General features: G+C 47.3%; 3 protein-coding genes across 6 annotated transcripts; 2 read left to right on the forward strand and 1 right to left on the reverse strand.

Annotated features, from left to right (window-relative positions):
• The first annotated feature begins 1,546 nt into the window (after positions 1–1,546).
• bet1l (Bet1 golgi vesicular membrane trafficking protein-like) lies at positions 1,547–3,693 on the forward strand. 2 transcript variants are annotated; one of them, XM_060060639.1, is made up of 4 exons: positions 1,547–1,650; positions 2,084–2,169; positions 2,491–2,547; positions 2,725–3,693. In XM_060060639.1, exons 1-4 carry the CDS (start codon positions 1,632–1,634, stop codon positions 2,890–2,892), a joined length of 330 nt encoding a protein of 109 aa, XP_059916622.1. In that variant the 5' UTR covers positions 1,547–1,631; the 3' UTR covers positions 2,893–3,693. The 2 variants fall into 2 exon arrangements, with proteins under 2 accessions (XP_059916622.1, XP_059916623.1); XM_060060640.1 differs by lacking the exons at positions 1,547–1,650; positions 2,084–2,169 and adding an exon at positions 2,176–2,362 and having other exon boundaries at positions 2,405–2,547.
• A 2,602-nt stretch (positions 3,694–6,295) lies between these two features.
• deaf1 (DEAF1 transcription factor) lies at positions 6,296–15,138 on the forward strand. Its single transcript, XM_060060625.1, has 13 exons — positions 6,296–6,710; positions 7,860–7,945; positions 8,584–8,713; positions 9,332–9,478; positions 10,017–10,156; positions 11,470–11,535; positions 11,724–11,768; positions 11,936–12,050; positions 12,235–12,342; positions 12,533–12,861; positions 13,500–13,574; positions 13,959–14,048; positions 14,574–15,138. Exons 1-13 carry the CDS (start codon positions 6,542–6,544, stop codon positions 14,670–14,672), a joined length of 1,599 nt encoding a protein of 532 aa, XP_059916608.1. The 5' UTR covers positions 6,296–6,541; the 3' UTR covers positions 14,673–15,138.
• Positions 15,139–15,294: 156 nt separating this feature from the next.
• On the reverse strand, positions 15,295–21,454 carry drd4a (dopamine receptor D4a). Of its 3 annotated transcripts, none has more exons than XR_009527231.1 (5): positions 20,777–21,454; positions 19,733–19,845; positions 18,856–19,418; positions 15,658–15,924; positions 15,295–15,576 (listed from the first exon to the last, which is right to left on the reverse strand). XR_009527231.1 is itself a non-coding variant. In XM_060060636.1 (4 exons), the coding sequence occupies exons 1-4, from the start codon at positions 21,044–21,046 to the stop codon at positions 15,719–15,721; spliced, it is 1,152 nt and encodes a 383-aa protein (XP_059916619.1). In that variant the 5' UTR covers positions 21,047–21,453; the 3' UTR covers positions 15,295–15,718. The 3 variants fall into 3 exon arrangements, 1 of the variants encoding a protein (XP_059916619.1); XR_009527232.1 differs by having other exon boundaries at positions 15,295–15,609; XM_060060636.1 differs by having other exon boundaries at positions 15,295–15,924; positions 20,777–21,453.
• Positions 21,455–23,518: the final 2,064 nt, after the last annotated feature.

Below are 23,518 nucleotides of genomic sequence, written 5' to 3' on the forward strand. Positions count from 1 at the left end.
CACCCTCCACCTCCTCCACCTCGATCTCCTCCAATGTTCCTCTCCCCCCCCGTCTCTCCCTCTCCCCCCTCCCCCCTCTCCCCCGCCCCTGTCTCCCACTCCCCATCCCCCCTCTCCCCCTTGTCTCCCTCTCCCCATCCCCCTCTCTCCCCCCCCCCCCCCCCCTGTCTCCCTCTCCCCCTCCCCCTCTCCCCCTCCCCCCTCCCCTGTCTGCAGGAGGTCAGTCTACAGCAGGGAGGACGCACCGCGGGGGGCAGCTGGTGTTCGGACCACCTAGTTCCATAAATCAGCCACGTGCATGCTCCTGGACGTGCACGCACCTGGATGTGCACGCTCCTGGACCTGCACGCTCCTGGAACTGTACGCTCCTGGAGCTGCATGCTTGAGACAGGTACCCATGTGCAAACACACACACTGTTGCATGCTCAGGGACCAGACTATAAAGGATTACAACAGGCTCCACACACACACACACACACACACACACACACACACACACACACACACACACACACACACACACACACACACACTCACTCACTGATGCATGTACTTGCAAATATTCCTAATACGCCACAGGCGGATTATAGCACACACACACACACACACACACACACACACACATAGAATTAACAAGCACACACATGCACACACACGCACACAAACACACACACACATAGTCTTATAGGTCTGTGCACGTGGACCTCCTAGACAGCCCTTGCAGCCGATTGGCTGGCTGGAACTAAACACTAGCGGGTGATGACATCACCACTACCATATCCCTGGCGTGACCTCGCTGGGCTGACGACAGTTAGCCAAAGAACCAGTTTACTGGTGGCTGAATTTGAGTTAGCTCATAGCGGTATAAAGAGTTAGCTCATAGCAGTATAGAGAGCTAGCTCATAGCAGTATAGAGAGCTAGCTCATAGCGGTACAAAGAGTTAGCTCATAGCGTTATAAAGAGTTAGCTCATAACATTATAAAGAGTTAGCTCATAGCGGTATAAAGAGTTAGCTCATAGCATTATAAAGAGTTAGTTCATAGCGGTATAAAGGGTTAGCTCATAGCATTATAAAGAGTTAGCTCATAGCGGTATAAAGAGTAAGCTCATAGCGGTATAAAGAGTTAGCTCATTACATAATGAAGATTTAGCTCATAGCGGTATAAAGGGTTAGCTCATCGTGGTATAAAGAGTTAGCTCATAGCAGTATAAAGAGTTAGCTGATAGCAGTTCAAGATTTAGCTCATAGCGGTATAAAGAGTTATCTCAAAGCGGTATATAGAGTTAGCTCATAGCAGTATAAAGAGTTAGATGGTAGCAAACACACACCCACGCACGCACGCACACACACACACACACACACACACACACACACACACACACACACACACACACACACACACACACACACACACACACACACACACACACACACACACACACACTAGCACACGCACACGCACACACACACACACACTCAGAAAATTAAAACACACGCACACAAACGCATCCACACACCCTTACACACACACTCACACGTGTTTGGCTCCATCTTGTGGGGGGGAGGATAAACGCAGTGTCGGACTGGCTGGTTCTCCGCAGCTTCCGTAGATCCTCACAACACGACAACATGGCTGACTGGGGTCGGGGTAAGTCTTGACACGTCAGCCAACTCATAGATTTATGTTAAAATAATGATTGTATGATTAAAGTCAACACTGCTGTATCAATCTTATTGAGTGCAGTAGACGGTTCCGATGAAAAACAGGACGACTAACAATATACTGTGTAGTTCGTACACTAATAGTGAACTAATGAACCACTATCACTAAGTCGAGCAGCCATGAAAGAATCCTGCCTGTTTACTTCAGGGTTTAGTGTTCATGTTTGTATCCGAGGATAGACGAGAGTTCAGCTCACTATGATCAGTCTTTATCAGTTCAGCTCACTAACGATCAGTGTTTTATCAGTTCAGCTCACTATGATCAGTGTTCAGCTCACTAATGCTCAGTGTTTATCAGTTGAACTCAGTATGGTCAATGATTATCAGTTCAGCTCACTAATGAGGAGTTTTAAATGCAGGACATGGAGCAGTTGATGACATATTGGATGCCGAGAACAAACTTCTGGCGGAGAACCTGGCGAGCAAAGTGTCCCGTCTGAAGTCGGTACGTGAGGAGCACAGTTGACTGGATATCAATACAGTTAGGAGATCTATTGATTGATGACAATTATTGATAATAATAATAATAATGATTGATTAGCATTTTTTAGCTAATACTTCTCTAAATCGAATGGCGATGAGGCTTTGCCTTACTCAGATTATTCATATTTGTATTAATTGGCATAAAATGTACAAGCCTGTATGTATTTTTTGTATTAATTGGCATAAAATGTACAAGCCTGTATGTATTTTTTAACTAATGTCCTTTAACAAATACAAATTGTCCCTGGGTGTTCCTGAAAGTGTTTGTTGTGTTTTGTGGAAGCTGGCCTATGACATCGACAAGGACGCAGAGGACCAGAACATGTACATCGATGGCATGGTGAGATCTTCTCAAGATGATTTTATATTATTTATAAAATTGTGTGTTATGTATGTATGTTCCACGAATACTGTGAATGTGAAGCGTCTCCAACTTCCTGTGTTGTGCGTACTTGAGCTCTGACTTCCTGTGTTTTGCGTCTTCAGGACTCTGACTTCCTATGTTGTGCGTCCTCAGGACTCTGACTTCCTGAGTGCGACGGGATTGCTGACGGGCAGCGTGAAGCGCTTCTCCACCATGCTGCGCTCCAGCCGGGACAACCGCAAGATCATGTGCTACATGTCGGGGGGGCTGGTGGCGCTCTTCTTCCTGCTCTACTACCTCGTCTCCCGCCTACAGAGATGAGCACCCCCGCTCCGACCCCGACCTCCACCAACATTCCACCCCCGTACCCCTAGTCCAGACCCAGACCGACACCCCGTAACCCAGACCCGGTACCCCAAGCCGTGACCCTTTACCCCAAGCCCAGTCCCGGTACCCAGACCCCGAACCCCGTGCCCAAAGCCCAGACCCGTAGTCCAGACCTGGCACCCCAGTCCAGACCCCCCTACCCCTAGGCCGAGCCTGGTACCCCTAGTCCGGACCTGGTACCTCTAGTCCAGGCCTGGTACCCCTGCTTCAGACCAGCCGGGAGGCCTCTCATCTGGGAGAATCATCACCAGGACTTCAGTTTACAACCCCACCATCCTGTCACAATAATGAAGTTGTTGATGAACTCCAGAGAGAGACTAGAGTCTGAAGATCAGAACCTTTACCAGGGTGTACTGGGCGACCCACAGCGGAGCCACTGGGCGGACTGGAGCCTTCCACAGCTCCCTCATCGACCCCCGGTCTGATGGGGCAGATGAGGTCCGGTCCCAGTGAGGCCTCACCGCCCCCCTCTGCTGGTGTTTCAGGAGCCTCAGTTGTATGAGAGCTCTGTGCACACATTAGTGGTGATGGGATTGTGTTGCCTGGGGAGAAATGTGTTTATCCTTTTAACTCTAATAATGTATATAGACTTTGGTTTTGGGATGGGGACATTTTTGTGAAAAGTAACAAGTGATAAAGAAGCTTGAGGATTCAGTTGAATATCAGGATTATATGGCATGGTTGAAATAAACATGATGTTGGTAACATTAAATAAAGTGCGGCTTTTCAAGGAGAGATGTGCTCTACTGCTCATCAACCCTCAACCCTGTTCACATCAGACATTCCTTCTGTCATGAGGCTAGAGTGGTTTTCCGATGCCGATACCAGTATAGAAAATTCCTCAGATTCCGCCTAAAATGCAGTATCGGGTATCGGCGAGTATGCAAGTCTATGCGCAGATCCGATACCATCACGTGACTCATTTATTACACAGGCAGAGAACATCACATATTCACTACAGTGATGTGATGCGTTCATTAACGGTCGGAGGCGGAAAGTCCGAATGGAAAAAGCGTCATCTCCAACCTACTGTTCGAGCTAAGTCGGAAAACATGGATGCTTACGCTTAACTGGAAGAATACGAATGTATAATATAATAATAGATTCTAAATGTATATGATAAGAACAAGTGCTATTAGTAGTGCAGTGGGATGTAGGATGGGTTCCTGCAGTGTGGGTGGGAATCGAGAACCGGTTCCTACTCAGAACCGGTTCCAACAATTCCATCGGAATCGTACGCCTCCAACGTTATCGATTCTTAACGATTCCGCACCACGTTTTCCGGTTTATGCAAAAAAATTGCGACGACCCTGCGCGCGCCGACAACCTTTAAACAACAAGGCAGCATCGTGGAGACAGTAGAAGCGATCGCAAGTCTGGCTCCATTTCACCAAACGCATTGAAAATTCTGCCGTATGTAATCAGTGCAATGCTATCATTTCGTGTAAGGGTGCAAACACCAGCAACATGCTAAAGCATTTGTCTACCAAGCATGGAATTAAGTCCCAAGAATGCCATGTGTTCAAAAGCCTGCATACGAGTCAAACAAGCTCTACTATGTCCTCCGTTGACAACGGTAACGTTCACATTACATGTCCTGCATTAGCAGCCCACTGTCGCCTTGCAACTGCAGTTTTTATAGTAGTAGTGTCGTAGTTTTTATCAATAATGCCGACCTTTACAAATTTCATGCATTTTAGATGATCGCTCTCAGGCTGCTGGCCCCTCGACATCGGCTCAAGTTACCCCTTTCACTCCCAGAAAAGGCAGATATGGTTATATTCTTGCATAAGAATATATGTTCACTATTTTGTTTACCTTTTATAACCCTTCCTAGAAAAGTGTTAAACTTTAATTTAATGACGTTTGGTTTAAGCTTACAGTTTTTATATCTAAAATATGTATATAAAAGTATAGTGTTAAATCATAATTTAGCATGTTCAATTGCAAGTGTCTTCCTATTTTTTTTATTACTTATTTATTGTCAGTCTTACTTATTTAGACTATATTTTCTTGTTTCTTGTTCTTGTGTTAGTATGTAGAAAATAAAATGGTTACTTTTGGTGCAGAAGACTGTAGAACTCTTTTTTTGCCACTCCATGAACTACTCAGGAATCGGTAAGAAAATTGATAAGGAATTGGATCGATGCATGGGCAGAATCGACAATGGCATTGATATTCATAGAAACGTATCAATTCCCACCCCTTGTGATGTAGGGTTGGTTCCAGCAGTGTGATGTAGGGTGGGTTCATTCAGTGTGATGTAAGGTGGGTTCCTGCAGTTTGATGTCGGTTGAAAGAAATACATCTTCTGATCTTCTGCTCTACTTAGGAGTGAACAGAGTCAATAACGTCTGCTCACGTGCATTGGCTGTTACACCCTAAAGTGTGCCTGTGTAACGCAAACTGAAGTTTAGTTCCTACCTAATGATGCAAACTCAATATTGATTACTGATTAAATACATAAATATAAACAAAAACATATTAAATAATGACATAAACAATATTTATGGCAGTTAGAGTAGTGATGTGTACTGGTGGACCGACCGTATACTGGGAGTGCTGGGTGACATGTGATCCACTAATTAATAAAGGGAACATTAGTTCTGTTCTGTTGAACTATAGTTCTGCCTGATGCTTAATTCCATCTAGTTGTTATTCAGTGTAACAGAAGATAGGATGTTAATGGTGATGATGAATGATGGAGAACAGGACAGGACAGGCTGACCCTGGACAAAGAGCATTTAAAATACAGAAGAACTGGAAGCAGTCATTAGTTTTGCCTTTTCACTAAATCCAATTAATGATAATATTCTTCTTAAACCTGTAATTAGTTTAACAGGTTTAAGAAGCTATACTTCTGAGGTTTAGTAACAGTTAAATATAGGTATAAAAGGATGCACCAGATCTTGCCAGATCCTAACGCAAGCAAACCCTGATGCTGACGTTTTGAGAAAATATAATTCCTAAATAATAGTATATATACCGGTTTTATAGTAATAGGATCATTATTTGCAGAATAAAATTATCTACGTTTTATTCTTAATTCTTCTTAATTTATTATATTCGTCTGTGGAAAATGACGGCCACCAAGATTATTTCATGTTGCCGAATGAAATCCTCACTTGCTGTGGTTTATGCTCCTCACCAGCGCTGTAAGGGGGTGGGTGAGTACTGGCGGTATAGGCTACGGTACTGGGGCTGAACTCCCTCTCGGGGTTCCCCTCGCTCGCTAACCATGGACATCGCTAACCCCCCCTCCTCCCCCCACCACCACCCCCACTGAGCTCGTGCACGCCACTCGGTGACGAGCGTCCAGTAACCGTTCTGATTCGCGCTCGCTCGTTTTCTTTCGGTCATTTCCGGTGCACCTCTTTCCTGTGCGCAGTGCATGAAAAATATAATATTCTGAGTCGCCATTTATAGACTTGATGAGGCCAGCAAAGTGTCTCTAAATGTAATATTCTAACCGTATAATCCCCTTAAACAATAACCTCGTACGTCATCGTCAGCGGGATCGGTTAGAACAGGTGAGGATAGGTTCGGATAGGTTCGGCTCCAGTCGTGCGTCGGCGGGTAAGGAATGGATGAAGAAACCGAAGCCGAGTCGGCGACGAAGGCACTCGGACCCGAGTCGTCCGACACCGAGTCGGAGGCCGAAGTGAGCGTGACGCTGCTCGGCGGCGCGGAGAGCCTCGACCTGGGAGCCGAGGCGCTGCCGAACGAGGAGGCGGCAGAGGCGGCGTTCGGAGGCAAGACGTCCGGTCACACAACCGGGAAAACACAACTAGGATGGTTAACACAACGAGGATGTTGTAAACACTACTAATATGTTGTAAACAACTAGGATTGTGTAAACACTACCAGGATGGTGTAAACACTAGTATTATGATGTAAACATTACTAGGATGGTGTAAAGTACTAGGATAATGTAAACACAACTAGGATGGTGTGAAAACAACTAGGATGGTGTAAACACAACCAGGATGTTGTAAACACTACTAGGATGATGTAAACAACTAGGATTGTGTAAACACTACCAGGATGGTGTAAACACTAGTATTATGATGTAAACATTACTAGGATGGTGTAAAGTACTAGGATAATGTTGACACTAATGTTGACACTAATTGGACACTACTAGGATGGTGTAAACTACTAGGGATGGAGTAAACACTAGGGATGGAGTAAACACTAGGGATGGAGTAAACACTACTAGGATAGTTTAAACCCTGCTCGAATAGTGTACATATTACCACTAGGATGGTTAACACTACTCTGATGGTGTAAACTACTAGGAAGGGTTCAACACTACTAGGGATGGTGTTAACACTACTACGATGGTGTAAACACTATGATGTAAACACTGCTAGAATAGTGTAAACTAATAGGATTGTGTAAACTACTTGATGGTATTAAGACTACTAGGATAGTGTAAACAATACTAGGAAGGTGTAAACAACTAGGATGGTTCAAACACTACTAGGATGGCGTAAACACTACTATGGTTAGGTTGACTATAGGCTGCTACTATGCTAGCGTGCTACTATGTGAGGCTGCTACTATGCTAGGGTGCTACTATGCTAGTGTTATGCTATGCTAGGGTGCTGCTATGCTAGTGTTATTCTGTGCTAGGGTGCTGCTATGCTAGGGTGCTACTATGCTAGGGTGCTGCTATGCTAGGGTGCTGCTATGCTAGGGTGCTGCTATCCTAGGGGGATGCTATGCTAGGGGTGCTGCTATGCTAGGTGGCTGCTATGCTAGGGTGAATTTAGCAGTCTGGTGAGTGAATTCTCCAAATGGTTTTCATCACCATTCCAAAAGTTAAACACAGAAAAATAAAAGGTAATCACACACACACATGTGTATATCGATGTTTATGTACGTATATGTCTCCCCAGAGGTAACCACGGTAACAGTGGGTGATGTACAGTCGTCGTCGGAGACGGTTTTCACCACGACGGGGCGCCTTCCAGAACACGTGTTTGTGAGTTCATACAATAATCTGTTATGATATACGATCATATGTTCACACTGTACATTACATAATTATACACTATACATTATGTCTTATAATATATCATAGTATATAATGTAATATATATCAATGGGAATGTAGATTAGAATAGATTATAATGTTACATAATATATTCTAATCTCTTATATATTTTAACGGAGAATATAATATATTATTAAACATAACATGTAAAATAATATATATTTGAATGGAGAATGCATCAGATAATATATTATAATGTTTAATATAATTTTTATATGTCAAATATATAATCAAATGACTGATATATTTTAATGTAGAATATCATATATTATAAATACTATATTTGAATGAAGAATATCATATATTATTATGAAGAATATCATATTATAATTAATATATATTTCAATGTAGAATGTTAAGTATTTGAATCTAGAATCTCATATTATAACGTAGAATCTCATATATTTGAATGTAGAATTGCATCTATATATATATATCATATATTTTAACATGGAGTCTCATATATTATAACTTAGAGTCTTATCTATTAAAATGCATGGTACATTTGAGCGTAGAATGTGCTATGTTCTGATGTAGAGCGTGGTAACTGATGAGTGTGTGTGCAGAGCGGGCGGACCACCCTGCAGCTGGCCGAGGGGCTGGGCTCCCAGAAGGCCACCCTCATCGTGGTCCACGCAGATGGCAGCATCGTGGAGGCTGCTGGGCTCAAGGGCGCTGCGGCAGCACTGGCCTCCGGTATATAGATAAATAGATCTATAGATCGACACTATAGAAATAAATACATAGATCTATCTATCTATCTATCTATCTATCTATCTATCTATCTATCTATCTATCTATCTATCTATCTATCTATCTATCTATCTATCTATCTATCTATCTATCTATTTATCTATCTATATCCAGTGTGTACAGTATAGTCCAGTGTGTACAGTGTGCTGTGTGTCCAGTGTATCCAGTGTAGTACTGTGTAGTCCAGTGTGTACAGTGTGCTGTGTATCCAGTGTAGTATTGTGTAGTCCAGTGTGTACAGTGTATCCAGTGTAGTATTGTGTAGTCCAGTGTGTACAGTGTATCCAGTGTAGTACTGTGTAGTCCAGTGTGTACTGTGTATCCAGTGTAGTACTGTGTAGTCCAGTGTGTACAGTGTATCCAGTGTAGTACTGTGTAGTCCAGTGTGTACAGTGTATCCAGTGTAGTACTGTGTAGTCCAGTGTGTACAGTGTATCCAGTGTAGTACTGTGTAGTCCAGTGTGTACAGTGTATCCAGTGTAGTACTGTGTAGTCCAGTGTGTACAGTGTATCCAGTGTAGTACTGTGTAGTCCAGTGTGTACAGTGTGCTGTGTGTCCAGCGGGCGGCCAGGGGGCCGTGCTGGCGGTGGCGTCGGAGAAGGACGGCGGCTCCAAGTACAACTGGGACCCCTCGGTGTTCAACAGCCTGCTGCCGGTCCGCTGCAGGAACACCAGCGGGGTGCTGCACAAGAGCCGGCTGGGCTCCGGTGAGCTGACACACACACAGAGACACGCACGCACGCACCCACATAGAAACACACACACATAGACACGCACACACACACACACACACACACACATAGAGACATGCAGGCACGTACACACATAGACACACACACACAGACACGCACGCACGCACCCACATAGAAACACACACACATAGACACGCACACACACACACACACACACACATAGAGACATGCAGGCACGTACACACATAGACACACACACACAGACACGCACGCACGCACCCACATAGAAACACATAGACACGCACACACACACACACACACACACACACATAGAGACATGCAGGCACGTACACACATAGACACGTACGCACACATAGGCACACACACACACACACACACACACACACACACACACACACACACACACACACACACACACACACACACACACACACACACACACACACTACATATAGAGAGTACATACCGAGAGTGTGATGCAGTCTGAAGCCTCCTAGCGTGCGTCTGGGTCAACATGTGTGTCTGTGTCCAGGGGGCAAAGGTCGCTGCATCAAACACAACAACAAGTGGTTCACGCCCACCGAGTTCGAGGGCATGGCCGGCCGCGCCAGCAGCAAGGACTGGAAGAGGAGCATCCGCTACGCCGGGAGACCGCTGCAGTGCCTCATCCAGGTAGCCTAGCAACACCGCCTCCCGGCGCCTAGCAACGCCTAGCCCTTAATGCTAGTATGTTAGCCCTCTTAATGCTGGTATTATGGTAGTATTGTTGGTAGGATTAATGGTAATATTATAGTAGTATTAATGGTAGTATTATAGTAGTATTAATGGTAGTATTATAGTGGTATCATAGTCGTATTATAGTCGTATCATGGTAGTATAGTAGGGATGTCCGATATTGGCTTTTTTGCCGATATCCGATATGCGATATTGTCCAACTCTAAATTTTCGATTCCGATATCAGCCGATACCGATGTCGATATTTGGGTTATTTTTCCTCAAACCTAATTTAGGTAACATTACATATCTCCTGTTGTGGAATTAACACAACATGCTTAATGTTATTGTGATGCCCCACTGGATGCATTCTTGAATGCAACAAGGCTTTCCAAATGTTAACATTGTCTGTGCAAAATAAGAAAAATACTTCAACTTAATTTAAGGGAAAAGTGCCATGTATATATATATATTTTTAATGGTCTCAGACAACAGTTTTGATTACACTCTCCCTGAGATAATCTTGACAATGCCCACAACAAATAGGGCAAACTTGACTTCACAAATGATAAAACATTGTACCTGAACAACTATGTGCAACATAGCAGTATGTTTCTTTAACTAAAACTCAATAACCTTAATTGAATAAATGCACAAATATGAGTCAATTACAATGTGCACTGTACTGCACAATTTTGAAAACATTTATTTGAGCTATAAATAAATAAAATAAAATAAAAATATATATATTTTATCGGTTTTAAGGCAAAAAAAATCCGATACCGATATTGACCGATATTACATTTTTATGCTAATATCGGGCCGATAATATCGGTGGGCCGATAATATCGGACATCTCTATAGTATAGCAGTATCATAATAGTATTAATGGTAGTATTAATGGTAGCATTATAGTATTATTACAGTAGCATTATAGTAGTATTAATGGAAGTATTAGTAGTATCAATGGTAGTATTACAGTTGCATTAATCGTAGTATTATAGTTGCATTAAAGTAGTATTTATAGTAGCATTATAGTAGTATTAATGGTAGTATTATCGTAATAATAATGGTAGTATTATAGTAGTGTTAATGGTAGTATTATAGTTTCATTATAGTAGCATTATGGTAGTATTAGAGTAGCATTAATAGTAGTGTTATGGTAGTATTATAGTAGTATTAATGGTAGTACTATAGTAGTATTAATGTTAGTATTATAGTAGCATTAATGGTAGTACTATGTAGTATTAAAGCTGGTGTTTATCTTCCAGGAGAGGATCCTTAACCCCCACGCAGCCTCCTGTACATGCTCTGCCTGCTGTGACGACCTCAACCTGGTACCGCTCTATTACTGTAGCTCTATGTCTCTCAACCTGGAACCTCTATTACTGTAGCTCCATGTTTCTCACCCTGGTGCCTCTATAACTGCAGCTCTATGTCTCTTACCCTGGTACCACTATTACTGTAGCTCTCTCACCTCTCTCTCTCTCTCTCTCTCTCTCTCTCTCGCTCTCCCTCATTCTAGTCTTTGAAGGAAGGAGACTCGTTGGAAAGTGAAAACATCAGCATGGTAAACAAGCAGCCATTCATACTCCTGCTGAAGACACACATACTATACACACACACACACACACACACACACGCACACGCACACGCACACACACACACACACACACAAACGTTTAATTTTCTCTCCCTGCGTGCCTATCTCCATGCCTGTCTCCCTGTGTGGTGCAGACTGGCCCGGTGAGACTCTTCGTCCCCTATAAGAGGAGGAAGAAGGACTCTGACCCCTCGGAGAAGAAGGACGACCTTTCACCCAAGAACATCACGCTGACCCCGGGGGCAACCTGTAGGGGCACATACACACACACACGCACACACACTATACACACACACACACACAGATACACACTCACACACTCACACACTCACAGATACAGGCACACAAATACACGCAGAAACACACACGCACAGATTGGTTGTCATTGGATGTTTTTAAATGTGAGTGACCTGATTGGCCGTCTGTCCTCCAGTCACGGTGTCTCCGTCGGGACAGATCACCACCTCTGGAACTTTGACCTTCGACCCCCCCACCCCGTCAGAGAGCCCCGCCCCCAGTGACGTCTTCACCACCACCACAGGTGAGAGGGGTTAGACAGTACAGGGACAGGTCATTAAGGAGCAGGTAGGGGTTAGACAGTACAGAGACAGGTCATTAAGGAGCAGGTAGGGGTTAGACAGTACAGAGACAGGTCATTAAGGAGCAGGGAGGGGTTAGACAGTACAGAGACATGTCATTAAGTAGTATTAACCCCCCCCTCCTCCCCACAGTGCTGAGCTCCCTCCCCGCAGCGGTAACCTTGACGACGCCCCCCCTCCAGTCCAAAGTGTCTGCCCCTCCCTCCCCAGGGGGGCTGGTCAACGGCCTAGAGGTCATGACCTCTCTGGTGCCTGGCGACGGCGAGGTCACCATGGCGACGGGGGCGGGGCCGGGGCTGGGCGACGCCCCAAGGGGCCCTTGGCTCTACCTGGAGCAGCTGGCTGACACGTTGCTTGGCAACGCCCAGCAGCTGAAAGCTCTGATAGGGCAGGCCAAGCAGGAGGCCGGCCAATCAGAGCACTTCGCCTCCGGTCACCTGACCAGGAAGGAAGTCAGCCAGGTACAACCATATCCTTTGGCGGTTTCCCAAACTTCCGTGCTAGTCGCGTCCTATGGAGATGGGGTTAGAGTGCTGGCTAGAGTGCTGCATAGCGTTTGTAGCGCTCAGAGTTTGGAACGACTTGCTAGTGTGGAAGTGCTTCCGCTTTTTAATATTGCTCCAGTGGTAAATATTTTAATATTTTAATTCTTTTAAAATATTAAGTTTGTTTAAACACCAACTACTTACATATTAAAACAAATCAATCCATGCAAAATATAGCCTATCATCTTTTGCGTTTACATGATTGATCTATAACAAGCAATGTGGCAAAAAATATTTCTGAAAACATTCAAATAACTTTCCATACACGTGAACACAGGATTGTGGGTATTTTGGCTCGTTGATGATCCATCGATGCATCCTTGAAAAATCTCTGAATTCTCAAAAATAAAGGACGCAAAAAGGGCTCGAATTTCCGAGTGTTCTCAACATTCTGGCGTTACAATTGGCGTTCTATCACGTAGCGTCCTTAAAAAGGCGGCCGTTGGGCATGCTTCCTTCACATTGGGAAACAGCAAGTATCATTATTTTTTTTTATCTATACATATATATATAACGACCTGTGTGCGTGTGTGTGTGTTTGTGTGTGTGTGTAGTTCCAGAGTGTTTCCTTCCAGACGAACGATCCAGAGACCAAGAGAAGCTCCGACCTCACAGAGATCACCATCAATGTAAACACACACACACACACACACACACACACACACACACACACACACACACACACACACACACACACACACACACACACACACACACACACACACACACACACACACATACACACACAGCTAGACAGAGCTGGGCAGGTCTGTCTGTCTGAAAAAAAGATACAACATAAGACACATCTAACATTCAGACAGACAAGGTTGTGGGCATACAGGCAGACAGACAGACAGAGGTAGGGTCATTCCTGGGCTTATGCTGTGCCTGTAGGATGTGTTCATAGCAGCAGGACCTCTGTCCGCTGATCCCAGGTCTGCAGGGAGCAAACAACCTCTTTGTTGTCACGTTAACAATTATAATGATGATGATGATGATGATGCCCCCTACAGCAGATGTGTGTGAACTGCGGCCGCACGGCCATGAGTGAGTGCGCCGGCTGTCACAAGGTCAACTACTGCTCCACCTTCTGCCAGAAGAAGGTACGGGCGTGCACACACACACGCACACATACGCACACGCACACGCACACGCACACACACACACACACACACACACACACACACACACACACACACACACACACACACACACACACACACACAGGGACACAGGCACACACAGATACACACACACACAGGCACACATAGATACACACACACACACACACACACACACACACACACACACACACACACACACACACACACACACACACACACACACACACACACACACACACACACACACACACACACACACACACACACACAGGGACACAGGCACCGACAGATACAAGCACGCACACACACACAAACAGAGACACAGGCACACACACACACACACACGTGTGTCCCCAGGCTGAACTAGTTGGTTTATATTTTTGGTTAAGTTGAGTTAAGTTGTAATATTGATCGAAGTAGTCATAATAATGTCTGTTTTGTTGTTAAGTTTCTATTCATATTTGGTTTACTTGTTGATAACCACATATGCTAACGTGTTGCTAGGACTGGAAGGAGCACCAGAACAGCTGCCAGCCGGGAGCCGCTCTGCACCTGGAGGACGACCCCCTGGCCAGCATAGAGATCACCAAGGTCCTGGTGTAGCCCCCACCTGGACCAGGTCCCCAGCAGAGACCCCCAAGACTCCTCCGAGGGACCCAGCAGACCCAGGAGGGACCCCCCCAGGAACCCCCTTGAGGAGCGTTCTCCTCTTCGTCATTCCTTCATCGTCTGAAGGGGTCCCTCCCAACCCGGCTGCCTCCCTGGATCAGCTCCAGTCCAGGGGGTCTGGACCAGCTCCGGGGGGTCTGGGGTGTCCAGTCAGACCTTCATGTTGACACTGGGCATTAAAAGACTCATTTAACGTAATGAACCGTGGATCTGACGCCGTGACGCAACCAGCATGAACTAAAGCAACCATTCAGCGTTCCTCACCACATCTCACAGCCTGGCTGATGTTTTAGTTCATCTCTTTTAATTGTACTTTTCGTTTTTTTTCCCAGAGAGTGTAACCTGGACCTCCGTGTTGATCAGAGTAGTCCTGATACATCAATAAAGAGTGTGAACTGTTTGTGCTGTCTCTGAAAGACTCTAGAAAACAGAACTCTCTTTCAGACAGAAGATGTTTAGCTGGCTGTGGTTATGGTTGTCCTCGCTGTGGGGGAGTCGTGGTCGAGGAGGTTAACCCGGTCTCGTCCTCGAGCCCCAAAGAACGACAACAAAACACTTTTCATCAAAAAAAGTTTATTCCACAAAGATGGATTTCAAACGCTGCGACTTTGTACAAACGAGTTTCTAATCCTCCGAGGATCCTGGAGGCTGAGCAGATCCAGGGTTCAGGTTCCTCCAGAACCAACAGAGAGCCGGACCCAGGCAGACCGGGTCAGGTCTGTGGTTCTATGAAAGGTTCTGCTACAGACCTGGTCCCCCTGGACCCGCTACAGGTCCCTGGTCAGACCCGGGTATTGCATAGAGCTGGTCCCTGGTCAGACCTGGTCCCTGGTCAGACCTGGTCCTGGTCAAACCTTGTCCCTGGTCAGACCTGGTCCTGGTCAAACCTGATCCTGGTCAAACCTGATCCTGGTCAGACCTGGTCCCTGGTCAGACCTGGTCCCTGGTCAGACCTGGTCCCTGGTCAGACCTGGTCCTGGCTACATGCAGCACCTGTGGAAACACTTCTTGAAGAACTTCCTGAACTCGGTGTTGAAGACGGTGTAGATGACGGGGTTGAGGGCGCTGTTGACGTAGCCCAGCCACGTCACCACGCTCATCAGGCCGGGGGGGACGTAGCAGGTGGAGCAGCGGGCTCGCATGGTGTGCACCACAAAGAACGGGGTCCAGCAGAACAGGAAGGTACCTGGGGGGAAAAGGAGGAGGAGGGGGGGGGGGGGGGGTCTTGATCACAACTCACAGCCTGATGGTTTGATGGTAAAGAGTTTATCCTGGACCGCGTGTTGCACGGTCCTGATACGAGGGGTCAGTAAAGAGTGTGAACTGTCTGTTGTCTCTGAAAGACTCCTTTAGAAAACAACGCTATTCTAGATAGGAAGATGTGGAGCCACGTCGCTGCAGGAGAGGAGAGTCATCTAAGATACACTCATCAATGAATGAATCACACCCACTCAGGGACAGCATCCTGTTGTCATGGTGATGGACACACCCAGGTGGTCTGCTAGCTCTGCTTGTGGGTTGGAGCGCCTAGATTTAAACGTGGGCTGGTCTCATCGTGTGTATAAAAAGGGTTCATTGATTAAGTCGATTGATCCACCCCCATTGATTAAAGGTCTGGGATGGAAGGAGAAAGGCATTGTTGGTAACCGCTGAGGCCATTGACACAGTTCACCTGGTGAACGGAACACTCCAGAAGGTTAATTTAGAAACATCCACAGATGCACCGTCTGGAGTCTGGAGCCTCCACCCTCCACCGGCAACCTTCAAAAATAGAAGAGGCAAGAATCGTAAACGAAGTGCCGGTTTGGGGTCGGTTCCGGGCCGCGACCGTATCCAGTGGAGTAGCCTACATTGACTGATGGTTAATATTATTTTCGCCGACCGTTTTACTGCTGTGGCGATTCCGTGCCGGTTCTGGTGGAAATCCGCAAGGAAAAGTGCAATGCATTGGCTATTGTATATGACAATAAACAATCTTGTATCTTGTATCTAGAGCATGGACCTCTTATACAGTGGCAGACAGCTCTCAGAAATGCTGAGATCAGCTCTGTACCACACATGATGTGTGATGGAAAAATCCATGTTACTTTCCTTTCATCATGTAAGCTCTGTCTCCTATTCCTTGCACTGTCTGGCCACCCTACCTGTTCCTAGCGTTATTTAAAGTTAACCTTTGTGCCTGGCGTACACCGGTCACGAGGGAGCAGAGATCCAATTATGCATTCTTCTACTTGATGTGAACACAGGAGACTCTGTCCTTCAGATTAACATTATTTGATTTGGACATTGAAAAATGTAATGTGGTGTCTAATAGTGGTGACTACTCAGTTGGACCATTCAACCCCCCTTGATCACCCTAAGTCAGCGAAAAGGCACACCATACAAATGGCAGTTAGAAACAGAATGTGAAAATACCAATTTTCCCATTGCAAATAACTTCATATTAATTAAGAAACACTCCAAAAATATTCTCAACGTTTAGTAGCGTTTACTGTTGGTGTGCGTTAGTGCCGGTATTACCGGTGTCTGAATCCTTCTGTTGTTCAGTTGTAAACGAGACTGAGGTGTTGTGCGTTGAGCAATCGGTGTGCAACAGCTTAGAGCAGCCATCACTGCACCCACTCAGAAGAGAGTCCTGCATGGCAACATGGAACACCAGGCCATGCGTCATCATCATCATCATCATCCTCATCATCCTCATCCTCTGCAGAACTTCACAATAACGGGCTACAACACCATGACCCCCCCCTGGTTTCTGTGTCGGGAGCCCACTCATGTCCCCTTGGTGGAGTGTGCGGTGTAGCACGGACCTCGCTACAAATACATACTGTTCTCACAGAGGGACTGTCGTGGACATATCAATCGTAACTATAAGATACAATTATTCACTAATTATATTAACCTTGTTTATATTTGGCCTTTATTTTCCAGGAAGGTCCCATGGAAATATAATATCTTGTTTTCAAGGGAGTCCTGGCCACTTATATAATTACTAGTCAATTAAAAAATGAATTGTACACATACTCCCTGTATCTAGAGATCCCTGCCTTCCTCTCTCTGACTGAGAGGTGACAGTTGGCTTTGCCACGGTGGCCCTGAAGTCTGATACTGACGCCATGTAAATCCACTGACTCCTTATTGTGTGTCGATTCCTTTAACCGCCTTGCAGCCTTGCAGACCTGTCCACTCCACCCATAGTGCATTGCACTACCTAGGTCTTTCCCACCAATCCTAACCTCTCCACGATGGTCACCCCCCCTCACCCTTGTTTCCTTTGTATTAACCCTCGATGTGAACGTTCCGCTATAAGAATCGTGTCCACCCATCGTCTCACTGAATGTATTCCTGATCACTTTGCTGCCTGTCTCTTCCCATGATGACGCTCTAAACTTAAATCGAATATTGAGCTGGCCGAAGTGTCCTAAAAACAAGTTATTCTTCATCAGGGAGGCTGAGTTCTCCAGACCGTCAGGGGGGGCTCCAGCCCAGTCTCCTCTCTCTGTCTGGAGCTGGTGTCAGTTTGAGGACCTGAGGGACTTACTGTCATGCAGGGTGTTCTTAATAACTTTAACAGACTCATTAGCCAACACGCTAGAGCGAGCCACCTGCCAATCAGCCCGGGCTCAACACCTCCCTGGACCAATCAGAGCGCCCCTGCCAGGGGCCCGGCGGCGGCCCTGGGGGCGGGCCCCAGGGGGGTGGGGCTCTGAGGACGGCCGCTAAGTGGATTGGGGATCAGCAGCTGAAGGAGCGGCCTCGCCCTGCCCTGCGCGCTATTAATAGAACGACCTCCTGAACTCCACCTAAAGCCTCCAGCATAGGGGGGGGGTCCACTCAGACCACCCCTCACCGACCACCACGGGCAGCACCCTCATGGCCTTGTATTCATTATTGATAGGTTATTGATAGGATAATGATAGGTTATCGGTTCTGACTCACCGACCACCACGGGCAGCACCCTCATGGCCTTGTATTCATTATTGATAGGTTATTGATAGGTTATTGATAGGTTATCGGTTCTGACTCACCGACCACCACGGGCAGCACCCTCATGGCCTTGTATTCATTATTGATAGGTTATTGATAGGTTATTGATAGGTTATCGGTTCTGACTCACCGACCACCACGGGCAGCACCCTCATGGCCTTGCGCTCGCGCCCGTTGATCTTGGCCCTCTTCTTCTTGTTGGGGTCGGCGGCGAGGCGGACCTGGGAGAGGGTCCCGGCCGGCCCCGCCCGGAGGTCGGCGGAGGGCCGGCGCGGACCCGCCTCCTCGCCCTCGGGGGGGTCCCGCTCTATGAAGGGGGGCAGCGGGGGCGGCAGCGAGGCCAGCGGCGGCAGGGTGGCGGCGGCCTCCTGCAGCCTCCTGCAGGCCTGGATGCTGCTCCTCAGCTTGAGGCGGCGCGCCTCCTCCCACTGCCGCAGGCCGCGGAACATGGCGCAGTACAGCAGCAGCATGATGGGGCAGGGGATGAAGAAGGAGCAGACGGAGGAGTACAGCACGTAGTCGTCGTTCTCCAGCTTGCACTCGCTGGGGTCGCGGCCCGGCACGTCGTTGACCCCGAACATGACGGGCGAGGCCACGGCGAGGGCCAGCAGCCAGGTGGCGGCCAGCAGCCCCGTCTGCCGCTGGTCCACGTGCCGCCGGTTGTAGTTCAGCGGCACGGACACGGCGATGAACCTGCGGGGTCACACGACGCCGTGGTTACCCGGGGTTTCCCTGGAGAGGCCACAGGGCGCCACCGGTACCCACCCCCAGACCAGTCCTAACTACAGGGGAACAGGCTAACTCCCTGCCAACATGCTATGCTACGTCTATTACAAACATGCTACCTCCACTAACTCCATGCTAACATGCTATGCTAAGTCCATTATTAACATGTTTCCTCCATGCTATCATGCTATGCTAAGTCCATAACTAACATGCTTCCTCTATGCTATCATGCTATGCTAAGTCCATTACTAGCATGCTACCTCCATGCTGGCCCCACTGACCTGTCGACGCTGATGGCGCAGAGGTTGAAGATGGAGGCGGTGCACAGCAACACGTCCATCGTCATCAGCCCGTCACACACCCCCATGTCCAGGGACCACAGCCCCCCCTGGAACTACACAAACATACGCAGACGCACAAACACACCCACACACACACACACACACACACACACACACACACACACACACACACACACACACGCGCTCAGTGGTCTCCTGTTGACTCTCGTTAATGATTCTCTCTCTTTCTCTTCTTCATCAGGGACAGCCCCCCCCCCCCCACCTACACCTGGCTCACTGGGTGTTTGTTTTGGTTTGTCAATTGGGGGGGGGGAGGGGGGGGGGGGGGGCTTTTGCCGTGGGAATAGAACGTTGGGGTCTTGGGGTGAAGCTTTGTCTCCCGTCTGCAGGCCAATCAGAGGAGGGGACACGGTTTGTTTGTTCAGAGCTTTTTGTATTTTCACTCAACAAAGATTCATCAACGTGACAGCAATGGGTAGCTATGATGCTTTGTTAGCACTGGGTATCTATGATGCTATGTTAGCACTGGGTTTCTATGATGCTATTTTAGCACTGGGTATCTATGATGCTATGTTAACGTATGATGGGGTTAGTTCGCGAGGTCAGAGGTTAGGGTTAGTTCAAGAGGTCAGAGGTTAGGGTTAGTTTGAGAGGTCAGAGGTTAGGGCTAGTTAGGGTGGTCAGGTAGAAACAGCTTGAGAAGTTTCTTTAGAGACTTTTTTTTTTACGTTTTGCAGAGTAGAGACCTGTCTCACATCTGACCAGCAGACAGGCTGCAGAGTAGAGACCTGTCTCACATCTGACCAGCAGACAGGCTGCAGAGTAAAGACCTGTCTCACGTCTGACCAGCAGACAAGCTGCAGAGTAAACACCAGTCTCACGCTACAGACAGGCTGCAGAGTAAGGACCTGTCGCTCGCTACGGATAGGCTGCACAGTAAAGACCTGTCTCACGCTAGGAGGGTTAACTGTCATTCACACGTCATCAGTTATAGATATGAACGTTCTGGCGCGTCTTGCTCACCTCGGAGTACACGAAGAGCGGCAGCACGAGCACCGCCAGCATGAGGTCAGCCACCGCCAGGCTCACGATGAAGTAGTTGGTGGTGGTCTTCAGGGCCTTCTCCATGTGCACGCTTACGCACACCAGCACGTTCCCACACACCGTCACCACGATCAACAGCACCCCAAACAGGAGCGCTGGCCAGTCGTGCGGGGCCCCGGGGGTGCCCGGGCCCCGGCCGGAGGGAGCCCCGGGTTCCGGGTCCGGGAAGGAGGAGAAGTTGGCGGGCATCGCCTCGGAGCCCGTGCGGTCCCAAGACGCGTCATGTAGGCATGTCTCCGGGGGGTGCTCCTCCGGGGGGGGGGTTAAAGGTTAAAGCGCATGTTCGGCTTTTCGAGGGCGAGAACAAAAGTCCAGTGCGCCGCGCGCTGTCCTTCATTACGCGCGCCCCCGCTGTACAACGCGCGCCCGTTGCGCGCGTGTTCCGGGCTTTATCGCCGGACTGTTACGTCACCAGACTAAACAAAACCAGTTCATTAAAGAGCCGTTCCTCCGCAGGAAGTTTGGGTTTCCCCACCAAGTGTTTACTGAACTAAAGTACAAGTCGAGGCGGAGCGCGCGGAGGAGAAAGGCGATTAGCCAGAGCAGCTCCTCCCCCTAAAGCCGCTTACACCTGGGCGCGAGACCGGAGCCCGCGTGCTGCAGGTGAGCACAGCAGGGGAGCTCTGTCCCCGCCGGGCGGGAGTCTGAGCGGAGGAGGGGCTTCACGGTGACCCCGGTGGTTCTGATCCTCTGACTCCCTCACCTGAGCACGCGGACACCTGAGCAAGTGCTGCAGCTCATTGATAACGACGCGCTGGTTTACAGTGTGATGACGTCATTAGGACTTAAACTGAAGAGTTTGTGTTCAATAATATTAGCCAACATGTCTTCTTCCTCCTCTTCCTCCTCCTCCTCCTCCTCCTCCTCCTCCTCCTCCTCCTCCTCCTCCAGCTCCTCCTCTTCTTCCTCCTCCACCTCCTCCTCCTGCTCCTCCTCCTCCTCCTGCTCCACCTCCTCCTCTTCTTCCACCTCCTCCCTCCCTCTTCTCCCTCCTCCACCTGCTCCTCCTCCTCCTCCACCTCCTCCTCCTCCTCCTTCTCCTCCTCTTCATATAAACTCACACACATGTGAACTCCTTCAGTCTGAGTGGTTTGGATGAACGCCAACAGAACCCACAACAGAGGATTCAGGAAATGACCTCATGAGATCATAATGACAGTTCTGATGGATGGATGGATGGATGATGATGATGATGATGATGATGATGATGATGATGATGATGATGGATGGGGGATAGATGTTTGATGATGAAGGCCACTGGTCCCAGGCCAACATGATTAATTCCAGTATGGCTGAATTTGAAAGTACTTTACTCTTTCAAATTTATATCTTACACAGTATAGATTTAATCATAGACCGTATCGATTATATCATAGTGATAATAATAATAAATGATATCACAGTGTTATATCATAGACTATACTATACATATTATATCACAGACTGTTTAGATGATTTCATAGTATATTAATTTTAAGTTAGACTTTATAGATGATATCAGTGCATGTGCTCTATTGTAGACTGAATAGATTAAATTGAATTCTAACGCCACCCTTGCTATGCTTAGATTTAAGGGTAATGAATGGTCGTCCCTCTGTCGCCCCCTAGCGGCCACCTGAGTGTAGAAAAGTCAATGCTTTAAAGGTCCCATGGCATGCAACTTTATGGATGCTTTAATATAGATATTAGTGGGCCCCTAACACAGTATTTGAGTTCCCAAAATTCAGCCGTGGTGCAGAATAACAGCCACTACGAGCCAGTCGCACATTGTGCTTTCCCCAAACGAGCCGTTTTGTTGTCTGTAGCTTTAACGCCTCGTGCCCACTGCACCGTCAGTCAACGGACGTGGGAAGGCGTGGCTGACGGATGGGGGAGTAGTCTTTGCAGAGGCAACCGTCAGCCAATCAAATCGCTTCGCCGGGTTCTTCCCGCTTCTTCCTGCTTGTTGCGAGGCAAGATGACCCGCTTTCCCGCTTTCCAGTATCGTCAGAGCCCGAGTCGCGTCACAGTGCTTAAATTTGCATACGCGATCTGATTGGATGACGGATCCGTCGCGGCCGAAAAAGTTGAAAATTTTTCAACTTTTTGACGGTGGCGAACGCTCCAAGTCAACGGACGGATCCACAATGCATTGCGCGACCGTCCCCATTCAAAGTCAATGGGCAACGGACAACTGACGGAGGTAGTGGGCACGGGGCGTAATGCAAATGAGGAGGAGAGAGGCGGGTCAAGGAGGAGGGTGGGGGTGTGGCCCTGAGCAGTTAGCGTCCACGGTACCATGAGCTCTGTTTACAGTGGATGTATCGTATGGAAGCATATATGTAGCAAAATTCAAATGGCATTGAAATTTGCAATTTGAAATTCATTCACTTCATTACATTATGCAATTGACAATTCATTATGCAATTTGATAATGTAATTTGTAAATACGTTATTCAAAGTGTATTTTAATATTCAAAGTGACAATGAAATCCTCGATAAAATGTGCCTTAAGTTCCTTTATTCAAATTGAAAAGCTTTAGCGTCCCCGTCAGTGGTGGTGGGTCAATATAGGGCGCTAGGGCGCCGCCCCTCCGTGAAATATTCACTTGAATATATCTGCTAACTATTAATCAACTATTATCAATTTGAAATAAATCAACAAAAATACATAGCGTTTAT

Source organism: Gadus macrocephalus, chromosome 9 (assembly GCF_031168955.1).
Source record: "Gadus macrocephalus chromosome 9, ASM3116895v1".
NCBI lineage: Eukaryota > Metazoa > Chordata > Actinopteri > Gadiformes > Gadidae > Gadus > Gadus macrocephalus.

Coding starts and splice junctions, on each gene's coding strand:
- bet1l (XM_060060639.1), top strand. Junction 2,170..2,490: donor AAGTGTCCCGTCTGAAGTCG/GTACGTGAGGAG, acceptor GTTTTGTGGAAG/CTGGCCTATGACATCGACAA. Junction 2,548..2,724: donor ACATGTACATCGATGGCATG/GTGAGATCTTCT, acceptor GTGCGTCCTCAG/GACTCTGACTTCCTGAGTGC.
- drd4a (XM_060060636.1), bottom strand. CDS start 21,046: ATGCCCGCCAACTTCTCCTCCTTCCCGGACCCGGAACCCGGGGCTCCC. Junction 19,846..20,776: donor CGCTCTTCGTGTACTCCGAG/GTGAGCAAGACG, acceptor ATGTTTGTGTAG/TTCCAGGGGGGGCTGTGGTC. Junction 15,925..18,855: donor GGTGCTGCCCGTGGTGGTCG/GTGAGTCAGAAC, acceptor TTTTCCCCCCAG/GTACCTTCCTGTTCTGCTGG.
- deaf1 (XM_060060625.1), top strand. CDS start 6,542: ATGGATGAAGAAACCGAAGCCGAGTCGGCGACGAAGGCACTCGGACCC. Junction 11,536..11,723: donor GCTGTGACGACCTCAACCTG/GTACCGCTCTAT, acceptor CCCTCATTCTAG/TCTTTGAAGGAAGGAGACTC. Junction 13,575..13,958: donor TCACAGAGATCACCATCAAT/GTAAACACACAC, acceptor TGCCCCCTACAG/CAGATGTGTGTGAACTGCGG.